General features: G+C 39.0%; 1 protein-coding gene across 1 annotated transcript in view; it reads right to left on the bottom strand.

Moving 5' to 3' along the window:
- The window catches only part of ST18 (ST18 C2H2C-type zinc finger transcription factor), a 166,774-nt gene extending 162,615 nt beyond the window's left edge, over positions 1–4,159 (bottom strand). Inside the window, exons 1-2 of the mRNA XM_063326858.1 lie at positions 4,033–4,159; positions 3,590–3,725 (exon numbers count right to left, since the gene is read on the bottom strand). Coding sequence (XP_063182928.1) covers positions 3,590–3,725; positions 4,033–4,071 — 175 coding nt within the window. The 5' untranslated portion in view covers positions 4,072–4,159. The remainder of the gene's footprint in view (positions 1–3,589; positions 3,726–4,032) is intronic.
- Positions 4,160–13,575: the final 9,416 nt, after the last annotated feature.

Genomic DNA, 13,575 nt, shown 5'->3' on the forward strand with positions numbered 1-13,575 from the left:
AATGAGTACTTCCACTGTGTGTCAGCAAAATACTTCTTACAGCCTTTTTACCCAACAAAAAATGAAAGATATGTGAAGAAGGAAACAGGAAAATATGTGTGCCAAAATGGTATGGACATCAGAAGTTTACCTGGGAAAAGAAGGTGGGTTTGACTTTTGGACTCAAGCCTATTTTCTCAAAACACAATCAAAGCCATGAGTGAAATCAGTACTAGAAGTTGTTTCTCCAGTTCCATTAAAATGAAGAGGAACCAAACAGAATGGAATGGAATTGAATCCAAACCTTTGGTAAGAAACCTGGACCCAAAATGGAAATCGTTATTTAACGTGCCACCACTCGTGTGCCATACTGTTAGATTAGACCCTGTGTTATGAAATAAATTAGATTATTTCTAAGTTTCCTTTGCCTCAGGAAAAAAAAAAGTTGAAACAAGCCTGTAGAGCTCCATGTCTCACCATTGATTCAAACAGCAGGACTGCCATTGACTTCGCCATAACCAGGATTTTACACTACACCTGTAAAGGGAGAGCTTTTGCAAAGTCTGTGATGCAATGACAGTGTGTGGGAAAAAAACATCACAGGTCAGATATGCAACAGCAGTTTATGACATCTCTGTCTCCTTCCTACCATTGATAGCTGCTACAGTTACCAGGGAATCCCTCCCCTGCAGTAATCCTCTCCTACAGCCCTCTGACCGGCACTCACACACTTATGCCATCTGACTCTAATGGCACGCAACACAAGTGAGAAAGAGTTGTGGAATCTCTGTCTAGTATTTGTCAATTTTAAGTGCACGATAAAGCACATAAAAAAACCCCACGGTTTCCAATGTATGGTTTCCTAACAATCAATTTAAAGAAGGGCATGAAAGGCAAGCAGAACAAGCGAAGAGGATTTTCAAAAATTTTTCCCATTGTATAGTAATACTCTCTCTGAATATACTGGGAAATTTCTCACAGAGCTCTTAGACAGCAGATGTAAGGCAGTATTGAAATCAAAATAGAACATACCATCTTTATCGGTGATAATTTTTTTGGCAATTCTTTAATATTCAACAATTACCATTTAATAACAAGGTAGTTTTCAAAGTAGTTCGTTAAAGTGCAAGGAAACAGAATGGGGACAGGCAGATTGCTCTTTCTAGATCCACAGAAAGAAGCTTGAAAAGAAGCTTTTCAGAGATGAGCTTTTGCAGTTAATATACGTTGAAGGATCTTTTCATGCACAGACTATGCGCGGTGATTCTGTTCCTTGCTTTAAATCACAAAAGGAAACCACCAGCAAACAATGGCTTTAAAAAGTGAAACAAAAGATAATTCAACTTTATATACAGAGTCTATCTGCCTCTCCCTCTCTCTCTCTCTCTTTGTATATATGTGTATATACACAAAGAAAAGTCCTTTAAAACAACACCTAATGAAAATTATCCAAATTTGATACCTAAAATGAGAATTTTTTTTTTGGTACTTTACCTTCAAGTATGTGAAAACTTGGTTTCTAAAAGTTAGCCTCTTTGTCATAATTTTTTTGCAACATAACAATCAGCTACATGCATTTGTCACTGCAATATATGTAATAAGTATTACGCATTGGTTTCAATAATGATTCCACAAAATAAGGTTTCCAGCACCTCTCTGCAAGCTATAACATGCTACAAAATGCATGTTGCTGCTTAAATTGCTTTGTTTAAGCAAAGTCGTTATTGTATTATCCCAAGTATTTTTCAATCTATCTGTCGAAGAGGAGGGGAATATTGACTGTAAGCCACTTTAAGCCTTTACCACATTTTAAAGGAAAAGTTAAAGATCGAAAGTAGAGCATAAATACACAAAGCTCTGGCGCTCCACTTCCATTTCAGCACTCTGTACTGACCTCTGCTGGTTCATCCGTTGTAGCTTTCATAAATGTTAAACAGCTTACTTTTATTGAACTTTTGCCCTCTCTTGTTCAAATTCAGGGATAAAGTAAACTGTATCGCACCCTGCCAACTTCTCCCTGACTGAAGATTAAAAAGCGATCAAGCTTCCAACTATTGGGGGCAGTTTACCTGTAGTGGGTGAGACACTATGAAAAATCATCAGTTAGAAAAACACTAACATTACATATACAGCTGTAGAAAAATCCACCTTAACACTTTGGGTGTCTTTTTTATGACTGAATAATTTATCACATTTTTTTTTAATTGAACTGCTGTCTCATGTTTGCATCATTAGTTGTTTGGTAAATAAAATCTGGTTTTGTATTGTACAATACCCATCATCTGACCCATGATGAGGACCAGAAGTATTACTGCAACACAAATACCAAAGTTGTGAATATAAATTGATCGTCTTCAATCATGCCCATTTGACAGACTTCTACTTCAGAGAACACGCCTGTCTCCAGAAGCTTCTTCAGAAGAAATATTTGCTCTAATTACAACAGAGCTGGCAGCTTATCTACCGCATGCCAGCGGATCAAAGTACAGTAGCAAGTTTGACATTATAAAAGTATCACTGTAAATGTTTTGTCAATGTAAAGCCTGTCTTACTGGGAGCAGTGACATGCTCATCGCATCTTTTATGTTACTAAATGAAGTTCAACCAATCCACTTTCTAACTGATCACAAGAAAAAACAAATCTCTAGTTCTTTATGTGCCTTACAGTAAGGAGCAACTTTAGTTAGTCATAAGTAAGTGAGCAAACTTTTCCATCTTCATTTACCAAAGAACACTTTCATTGTCAGCAGCACTCAAAACTTTCCAATTTTAAAGGCCTATTTTTAGAATTCTTTGTTATGCAAGTCTTTAAGTATGAATAACATATATCGTGAGAACTTTGTTTTCTCTCACTGCTCCATTAGTGACTCCAACCAGATTTTTTTTTTTTTTGGTAAGTCACCTGTACTGGCTAGAAAATAACAACAATTACTGACCAGAAAAACAAAGCTTTGTTGTTCTGTTGGTATACATAGTAAGGCAGATCACATATTTTCAATTCAATTTCAGAACAGCAAGGTGACTATTATTCATGAAGCTATTTTGTGTAATAATGCATTTTCCTTTCATTTTTTCATAAACCACTCTGTAGATCGTGAACATAAACAAATCACTCAGATCATTCAGCATGAATCTGTAATATTTTTATACTGTATAAATAAATATCTGAACTACATCCATGTGGGTTTTTTTTTTTTAAAAATCATCTCCCCCTGACTTTTTGAATACTCAGAGTTCTCTCTCTTTTACCGCCCCCGAACATTGCATCATTCCATCCTAATGCTGTCTGTGCTTAGAACCATGAGCGACACACCGAAGAAACCCCCAAGACCCTGTAGCAAGCAGGACTTTCCTCCACGGCAGCAGAAAGATGCCAGGTCCCCCCCAGCCGCCCACGGCCGCATTTCCCCGATGCTGACCAGCAGAGGGAGGAGAGGGGGTGCCCGCACGGCCACGCATCCCCCAGGGTACCACAGCCCCCTTCGCCCGACCTCCCAGCAAAACCACAAGCGGCGGCCCCAGTTTTCGTGCCTGTGATGAAAACCCACACAAGATCTTACTCAGAAAACATGCTGGTACGGGTTTGTTTCTTATTTTTTTTCCTTCTTACCTTTACCTAGTGATGGAATACGGGTGTCCAGAAGGTCGCTGTCGCCTGGTCTTGCTGGGTTTGCCACCACTCCGATTCTCGCACTGCTGCTTCTAGGATTTGGATGAACAACTGGATCTGATCTGCTTATTCTGTTCTGTGATAGAAAGAAAACATTTTAAAGTTCTGTCACTAGAACTGGGCCTTTGCTCAACACGTTAGAGCAAGTACATAAGTGTTCTCAGATTTGCAAATCAGCGTCTTTTTCCGTAAGTGGGAAATAGAAAATCTCATTAAGACTTCCTATAACTTACGAAGGAGTGAAAGACATTGATTTTCACTGCACAGGATGTTGACTGGATCACCGTGAAACCATCATCTTTCCAAGAGGTATTTTAAAGCAGTTCTTTTGGTCAGCTCTGTGCAAAATATTCCGCAACAGCCCAAATAACTTTTTTCCTTACCTCTGGTATCCCAGTGAGGTCACATTCTGTTAAAAACATCCTGTCAAGCTTGGTACAAAAGGGCTCCAAAGAATCAGAATGCAGAAGCTATGCAACTTGCTGACTAACTTTGCTCTGTGTTATTTACCAACCACACAAAGAAAATGCTGTCTATTCAAAACACAGTTCAAAACTCTCTTCACAGAAAGTGAGTGAACAAACAGTCCCATGTCCGATGCTGTAGTCACATCTCCCATGAGGCCCGGTGATAGCTCTGGGGCATGGGACGGAGTGACACCACCAGCAGTCACTACAAGGCACTTTTGTAAACAAGTTGTGTGTGCACGCAGAGGAGGAGGAGGAGGAGGGTGTCACTGTGTTACTTTTTGTCTGTCTTAATGTTAAACTATATTTGCCTTATCATCTCAGAAGTTCAGTCTTGCTTAGACTATTGGGTGCATTTGCTCTAGTAGTTGCATGGTATTTTCCTCATCATAACCTTTGTTTTCTTCCAAAACGGATCTGAAAGGAACATCTGGAATTAGTGCAGGATCTAGATTTGGAACCCTGGAGCCAGGTTAAGCAGCAGAAGCTAATTCAGAGTCTTACAGACCCATCACAGAAACCAACAAAGAAACTCAGTGGCTTAACCTACTTCACATCCACAAAATTCAAAACACCCATTGAAAGATTTTTGCTTTGGTTTGTTAAAGAAATAGGCCTCAGCTATAAAAGCCATACCCAAGTTTGAAGTGTTTGGTATTCTCAAAACTGAAAGTAAGGATTCTGACCCAACTTAATGACTTTGTCTCATTATGCAACTGAATTCTTAAAGCAATTTGGGGTTGCTCTGAAAAACTGAGGAACTTTAGATTTTGCATTTCAGTTCAGTATTTTCAAGTATTCCTAAAATCGTAAACCCTCTCCATCCATTTTCTTTATTTTAAACCCATCTCATCTTTTAAAACTCTTACCCCACTAGTCACAAAGCCCCACTTTTGTAAAGAAGAAATATCTTCAGCTGTCTATCGGAAGAGAAGTATCAGACACACCCAGTGCTTCCAGTACTGGCCACTGGCCTCCACTCACACCAAGCCACTCCAGTGCTTTTTTTTTATACTTACAAAAAAATCACAGACAACAACTATTTCCAGATATGGAAAGATGAAAAATTGTTCCCATTGATCTCTCTGTAATTTCGTTATTTAACCGTCAGACCAGCATTGGAATCCTCTTTCTGCCACCCAATCCAAACCATCCTTCTTTCTTATCTACATGGCAGCCCTTGCCATGCTCTCATTTTTTTTACAACTTCTTAGTAAATATTTTTCTTGTGCTTTCAAAGGTCTAAAAGACAGGTGTTATAAAACACCTGTTCTGTATGTTTGTGAAAGGACAATGTGAGACATGGTGACATTATGTTGTAAAATAAACACTAGTCTGTTTTTCCTTTTGTGGGATCTGGTTCTGCAGCATAAATGTGTATTCTGATCTCATCCCAAGTGAAATACCTTTATAAGCTTTTACAGGTTTTTAACATAGGTTCTTCCCAATCTTTATTCCATTATTTCATTCAAAGTATGACATAAAGGACACTCAACTGCTGATATACTTTAACAACTGAATCATTCATGACCAATAATTGGACAACGAAAGTATAGCTTTTGAAAATGAAAAAGTTTTCCAGAAATAGACAAAGCCTTAAGCTACCTAGCTATATTTCTTTTATCAATACTTGAAAATAATGCCTTTAAAATATGAGTGGTGAATGATCTTGCAAGTAGAATTGTTTAAGTATCCCTCAGGATTTTTAAAACACGTGTGATTGTTTCGCAGTAAGCAACAAACACCCAGTCTTTGGTCAGAGTCTGCAGTTGTGCCTTGTCAAGCAGTACCATTCTCCAAAAGTAAACACTTACAGAGATCAAATGAACCTTCACTTCTCTATAACAGGTGAAGATACTACAACAGTTTCTCTTGCTTTTTAATGTAGACTTCAAAAAGCACTGCAGCCAATAGGATACTTTGCAACTGATTGTTGTATATTTGCTTTATTTTTATTCCAAGACTAGGCTATAAGCTCTTCTCATCTCATTGAAATTGGCATTACAGAACAGTATACTTATATTCTTCCTCTTTCCCTATAACCTCACTGTTCCACCCAATTCTCTGTATCTCAGGAGCACATATCCTGCCTACTAAAATTCTGTAGTATACAGTAGGTTAGTTATTTTCACAGTATCAGCATGAAGTCAGAAGGCTTATAATCCCCATTTTATGGACAGGGAAGACCTCAGTTAGCTCTTCCTCTTAAGCCTTTTCTGACTTCTAGTACCTATTTTTGAGTAGGTCAGTACCAGCATACAGAAGGCTGCATGTGAGAGCAAGGTCCACAGAACATTAGGCCTCCGATGTTCTCTACTTAATTCTGATCCTGTAAATAGAATTTGAAAGGTACACCTTGCTTTTATAAGAAATTCTACCAAACTGTATGTGAGTTAAAGGAGTCTAGCATTTAAAATTGTGTTCGGATCATACTCCTTTTCCATATAAGCCTAAATCAGCAACACCATTGCAAAAACAGCAAAAAGTGAAAATGTCACTCTTTTATGGACACAGTTTCATGTTCTCTGTTTTTGGTGCTGTGGGTACATTTCTGTTCTGGTGGCTTCGATAAACCTGAGATTACTTGTGCTAGAAGCTCTTTTTGTCATTTGCAACTTGACATTCCATGTCCCACTCATAAAACAGCACTCATTGAAGGGTACACACTAGGCACCATCCTTCCTTTGGAGCCTGACTGGAGATGGACACCTCTCCCTTGATTTTCTGAGGTCTGGACTGTCAGTGTCTCCATTCAGTTTAACAAGGAGTATCAGATTATTTTCAAAACTGAGACAGAAAAGTCAAGCTCAGATGCTCAGAAGGTCCTCCTATCTACCCCTTGCAATCTATCAATTCTTTAGCAATACCAACAGCAGTCTATATGTGTGCTTTTTGAAAATTATCATATGCTTCAGTCTGGTGGAGAAAGAGGTTTAGAAAGTTTAAGTTTTGATGTTGATTTGCCAAACGTAGGTCACATGGGAGCTAAAATGTGAACCTAATAATGCATTTAATGGCAAAGACTCTTCTCTCTCTCCCCAACAGCCCCACCAGGGAAATGAGACCAAGCAAAATTGATACTAATTATGCACACAGAGGGGCCCTAGCTGCAATCGCCAGCCTGCTGCAGAATTCTCTGTGGATGACAGGCAGAGTTGGCAAACGAAAGTGGAAGGGGGTAGAAAGAAAGAAAGAAACAAAATGCTTTTCCTGGCTATTCACAAAATATACCCAGCACTTAAAAAAAAATCTAAACGCATAAAAAAATCCAGGCAGGCCATGCAAAAAGCATTTAGTTAGGTGTCTAATAACTCCAGAAGCAATGTTGGATACCAACCAATCACATGATCCCATCAGGTGGTTTAAAAAAATGAAACAAAAGAAGATTTAAAAAATCCCACGCTTCCTCCTTTTACATGTAATTACCATGAGTTACAGTTGGGGCTGATGCTGCAGAGAGGGGTAGGGAGGAGTGAGGTGAATTTGAAACAGATAAAAGCTGGGTAAACCACTCCAGTAGTCAAGTTCATGCAAAAGTACTTAACCAGAAATAAATGCTGCTGATGCTTTTGTTCTGGTCTTTCACTGAAGCTTATTCTGGCCTTCTGACGTGCCTCCTATAGGTTGCCTCTGCCAGGCAATTGTGCAAGTGCTCACAGTCCCAACTGCTATCACCACATTTATTTATTTATTTTCAACCCAAATAAACTCTTAATGGCTTAACATAAAACATTTGGATTTTTTTTTTGATGCACACTAAATAATAAAAAAGCCAGAAGCACAATAGGCCGTAAGGGAATGAAAGGGATGATTGTTCAAAGCCCTATTAAAAGGTTTGTTGCTTTATTTATATATTTTTTAACAACACAATTTCAAAGCCTTTTAAAGAAGACTCCTCCTCCCCAGTTGCCTGCCAAGTCAGTACTTAGCTGAGGGAGGGAGTGGTTGCTCTTTAAAGGATGATGGTATCTATTAAAGAGCAAGGGAAAGAGAGATACATAAAAAGGTTTTCCCAAAAACAGTTGTCCAGAAGGGCCAATGAAAAGAAACAAAAGGTATGAGATGACGATTAAATGGAAAGAAGATGGGAACATTAAAACACAGAGTGCTGAGAGACAGAAGAGATTTTTAAAGCAAAAATGGTTCTGTTAAGGTCCTTTTAGTCACACTATTATACTAACCATGCTCCATATTTAGGCATCTGTCAGGTAGTAATTGTGAAGTACTTCACAAGAATTAACTCTGACGGCCCTCTTTCATAAGGTAGGTGGGGGACAGAGACCCACTCACAAGCACGCAGAGCCCAGCTTGTGCAGCTGGTTTCCAAGGAAGACCAAAAGACTCTGACAGAGCACCACGTTACAAAGCAACAGGCACAGAAAGGTTATTTCTCCCCTCGGTGTGCTGCATTATTTCATTGCAGGTATTAAGTGACTTGTCTAGATGGAAGAAATGTCATGTGCAGTTGAAATATCCAGAGAAAAGGCTGAGGTCTGTGTTCAGTATACTTTCTTTTAGAAGCAAATATTACAGTCTATGTCTCATTCTTAGGAAAACTCTGCCACAATCATTCTACTGTTTGAGAGACAATTCCCTCAAAATGCTGTCAGGATTCACCATCACAGATGTGATCTCAAACCCCCAGATAACTTGTTCAAAGCTGAGTAAAATCCGCCAAATGAGATTCTGCATTTGCAGTAGGGAGCCAGTACAGTCATCGCTGGTGGTAAGTCCATGATCACCTCTGTTGCTAGAGAGATGGTCTGTAGGTTGCACTGGCTGGAGTTTTTCTACTGCTTATGGTATCACTCCTAGAAATTAAGAATGATGTATCTCCCTTTTGGGTACAAGAAGTCTCTTGTGCAGTCAAGGAGGGAGTGTGAAGAGCTCAGCCTTTCCTGGTAGGCTACAGTCAGCTACATCACCTTCCACTACCGGAGCCATTGGGCTCTGAGGCAGCCATTGGGCTCCGAGGTAGCCTACATCAGTAAAGTGATGTAGAAGCCTTTGATATTTCCCATCTGTTAAGAGCAGGTAGGAAAACAGTGCAAGAGGATGTTTTCACTGTAGCTTGTCTGCAACAAAAAAACACCTCCTGAGGAGAGCTGTATAAGAAACACCTCTGTTTCAGAACACCTCTGTTTTCATCCTGTGAAACTAAAGGCAACTTTCATTTTCATTTATATGTTTCTGATATAAATATCTGTTTTGAGTGGAAATCTCCAAATAAGCTCTGCTGAAAACTTTTCAAAGACTCTTAGGTTCTGAGTTACTAACCTTGGAACACATGCTCTAGATTAAGGTGCAGATAGGTTCTTTGGAGATTATAGTTTTCTTTAGCAGGCTATTGTTGCCTGGGTTTGATTCTGTAAATCTCTCAGGTGCTGAGTTTGAGTATATGAAATCAAAAAGACTTTGAAAAATGGTGTACAATGCCTCTTTCTGCATGACACAGGTGTGAAGCTGCTAGCACACTGACACACAGTTCTGACATCAAACCAGGGCAAACTCCAAAGCTAGCGTCTTATTTCAGTGATACACAATTTACTGATCCTGTCCAAAGAAAAAAGGATCCGTTACCTTATTTATCCTCTAGAGCCAAACAGTGCAATCTATGAATTCCACTGCAAACTGTGGAATCTATGAAAAGGCCTGAAATAACCCAAGGTTACATATCTTAGATTAAACTAACAGACTTCTATTAAAAGTAATATTGCTTGTACACCGGAGTCCAGTAAAATTTTTCTTGTATTATGCTGTTTTGTGGTGAAACAGTGACTAAAATGTCATATACACTGTGAGGCCAAGCAACTCTTTGTAAAATCCATTAAAATTACCAGAAAGAGAAGAAAGAGAAACTGTGTCCAACGGAAAGTACAGAAAGACTTCAGGTACCTGAAGGAAATTTACCTAGAGAGACTTAGAAAGGCTACAGCTGAACAGACAACAGTAATGACTGTAGCCACAGGCTACAGGCCCTAGAAGAGAGAATCCAAAGGGTGTAGATTCACTTTCTTCAGTGGTGCTTCAGCATACTTTAAAATACAAGGTTACATGCAAAGCACAGTACATGGTTTTCCTCTTAATTTCCAGATAGGCTACTTAAACACATTAGATGTCTCCAATGAATTCTGTGGGTAGAGAGTGTTCGTGGTGAAGGTGCTCATTTTAAAACACAGTTTTCTTGAACAAACCGTAATCTAATTAAAACATAATAGGGGAACTGGATTTTGAAGTGCCATTAGCAGAAGAGAGACCATCTTACCATGGGTAATCAGAGAGCCCCTGAGGATGAAGAGGCCAACACCTGACTCACTGGATGTACAGAAGTCTCAGGAGTTTTACAAAGCGCCGAGATGGGAGGGTGGTGCTGGTTTTTTCAGCTGAAGAGAAAGCCGTGGCTTTCAGGTTTGAGAAGAGCTTGGGCTGCCACCCAGTGGAGGCAGGTACCAATTTTGTACAGATGCAGCCTTGCAGTCACAGCAGGAGAGCCGGCTCTGTACCTCTCTAATAACAGAAAAAGCAATGCCTCAATGGCGTTATTGCTTCTTGCCCACCAGTTATTCTGAACCAACGTATTCCACTTAGAAGTTCAAACGTGGCTTTTCTAAATGCTAACCTAGGATCTTAGAGTCAGGCTGTGAAATTTTGTTGTGCATATCTGCAGTAATAGTTTCTGTAAGATAAAATCAGGCCGATTGTTGAATAAACTTCCCAAACAAATAACATCAATAAACTTGTTATATTATGGTTTCAGCCTGTTACACTATTTTTATTCTCCATTTTCTTTGGCAGTCTTGTTGCTATTTGTGACAAAATACATGACTTTTATAGAGATGGGATCAGTTGCAATGTAACTTTACTAGCAACATTGCACTGCCTTATGAAAATAAGAACAGAGGACATTCCTATAAAACATCTAGATCAGAGCTGAAGTACTGCCAGAACAGGTGAGAAAGAGTTGTTGATCCTCATGTATTGACAATTAAAGAAAAATTAGGCACAGTTCAACACCTACACTGACTTATATAGGTGCTACATCATTGTTTATGACTCTCTCTAGTAACTCCCATCTGGCACACTTCCCTGTTCCAGGAACTATCATGAGACCACTTCCTGATTGTTTTTCTTTTTAGGCATCTTTTAGTGCATTTCAAATGGTATTTCAAACATCTTTCTTGTGTACAAAAAACAGAAAGTGGAACATACCAGGGACAAAAGAAAAGAAACTAGACTCTTACCAAGCTGTGAATGGGGATAAACTGACAATATTGAAAAGTTTTTCACACAAGACATATTTAAACTGCTTACCTCAATTTAGATTTTGTTTTCTCATAATCAAAATGTTTTTTTCTCACAGAAGTTATCATAAGAATGCTTATAATAGCTGCTGAGTATTCAGGCTTACAAAATCCCTGAGACAACTATAACCTCCTCAGAAAAGGAGAGTTCTGATCCCTGAAACACCTAAACTGTTCACAGCATAACTCACACCTCTTCCATGGTCTCATGCTAACTTAGATATCATCCTGTCTGTCTTACCTGCAGTACTCAATCCTGGAAATCCCAATTCTCAGACCAGGTATATCAGATTTTACGGAATGCTTCTGGTGACATGGGAGCTTTTCCCCTCTTTGTCTGACAGGTGTGCAAATCCTTTACGTCTGACTCCAAATAAGAACACTTTCCTTGTCAGCATTACTCTTGTTTTCAAATCTGCACATTATCTGACTTAGAGCAAGCGATGCTTAGATTTCTGAAATGCCCTTAACTACCAGTCTAGGTACTACGTGCTCAATAGCAGCCTATTCTGTTAAAAGCTACTCTACTTACGATATTTATTTGCCAGACAAGATGGCATTTGTCTACTTTATAGCTGTATGGTTAAGGTATTCACAGAATGGACACAGAAACTTCAGACTCTTAGGTCTCAGTTGTAGGAAGACAGAGTGTTTTGAAGCCCATCACCTGTTCTTTCAGGGGATGCCTCTTACCTCATGTAGTTAAAAAAACCAACACCAAAAAGCCAGAACAGGTTCCCAGGAGCATCCCTTCTGTCTCAGATTACAGAATATGAGGACACATCTTTTTCCAGGCTATAAGAGAACAGGTGAATCCTTAGGACTGCAGCTAGAGAAACAGAGATAGAAAACTCAAAGTTCACTAAAAGTTGCGGCTATATACCACTGTCCCCTGAGGTAGGATTCTCAGTTTTCCTGAAGGTTTCTTAAGTTTTGAGATGATGCCTACTGTTCCTGAGAAAAAGTATACTTCTCCACTTACATAGGCAAGCACTTTGGACTATTCAGTGTATAAAAACTGACAGAGAATCAAGGCAAAAGTGATGGGTCTTGATGAGTCAATAGACCATGGAGTCCACAGAGCTTCAAAGCCAGAAGTAAAATGTTTAAAAGCAGAACAAAACCTGATTTTGAAGGGATTTTCTTAGGTATCTGAGATGGGTTGTTTTTTTGAAGCTTTAAGACATCTCTGCTGCAGGGGCAGGGCAGAGACACCTGACTTGGTATTTGATATGGTGACATTGGAAACAGAAGTCCTGGGAGGAACGTTGCAGGGACATTAGAGTAAGCTGCGTACAAACTACCTTGGTCCAAAAACAGGACAGTAAGCTTTGTCAAGCATGACACGAAGCTCATAAACTCTTCTTTCTGTGAGAAAATTGTGGTCTTCATATTAATTGAACCTTAAAAGCTGGGACTGAATATAGTGCAAGAAAACAAAAAGTTCAAAGTTACCCTTGTTAATGCTAAATTTATTTTTCAGGGAGAATTCAGGACAAACCTAGGGAGTTTAATTCCAGCCAAAATTTTAACTTGAAGCTTTCACTGCACCTCTAGGAGAATCCTTAACAGTTCAATTAAAACATCACAAAAACTGAACATTAAAAAAGTTATAGCAGTGGGCAAACCTGAAACCAGGAAAGGATGTGCTCTCTTCCAATGGTTCTGTTATAATTAACAGCTCCTGGTCAAAATATTTTCATGCCACAAGAGGGAGACACAGGCACATAATTTCTTCATTAAAAAGGAAGCAAAATCCCGTAAATGACGTTTACCTGGAAAGTTGTCTAGCCAATTTGCTCACTCATGAACGCAATACCAGCTCTGGAACTGAAGAGGCTCGCATAGAGGAGTTCCTACTCCACACCAGCAAATTACAGAAAACAGAGTGAAAATTCAGGGACATTAGACTTTCATGAGGTACAAGAACGGAAATATGCAAGAAAATTTTAAGTAACATTCCAAGGAAGTATTACAAAGCTGAAATTCTAAGCTTTTCTCTGAGAATAAGAGTTTGTCCTAGGAATTTAAATGTGGAAAAGATGGTTTTGTTCCCATTAAATTGATCTTGGAATTGTATAAACTAAATTAGTTATGGGTCCAGTATTTTATTTTAGCCATAAGGGAAAGTATGTAAAACAGCCATGAAAGGAAAGAC

The sequence above is a fragment of the Chroicocephalus ridibundus genome, chromosome 2, assembly GCF_963924245.1.
Source record: "Chroicocephalus ridibundus chromosome 2, bChrRid1.1, whole genome shotgun sequence".
Taxonomy (NCBI): Eukaryota; Metazoa; Chordata; class Aves; order Charadriiformes; family Laridae; genus Chroicocephalus; species Chroicocephalus ridibundus.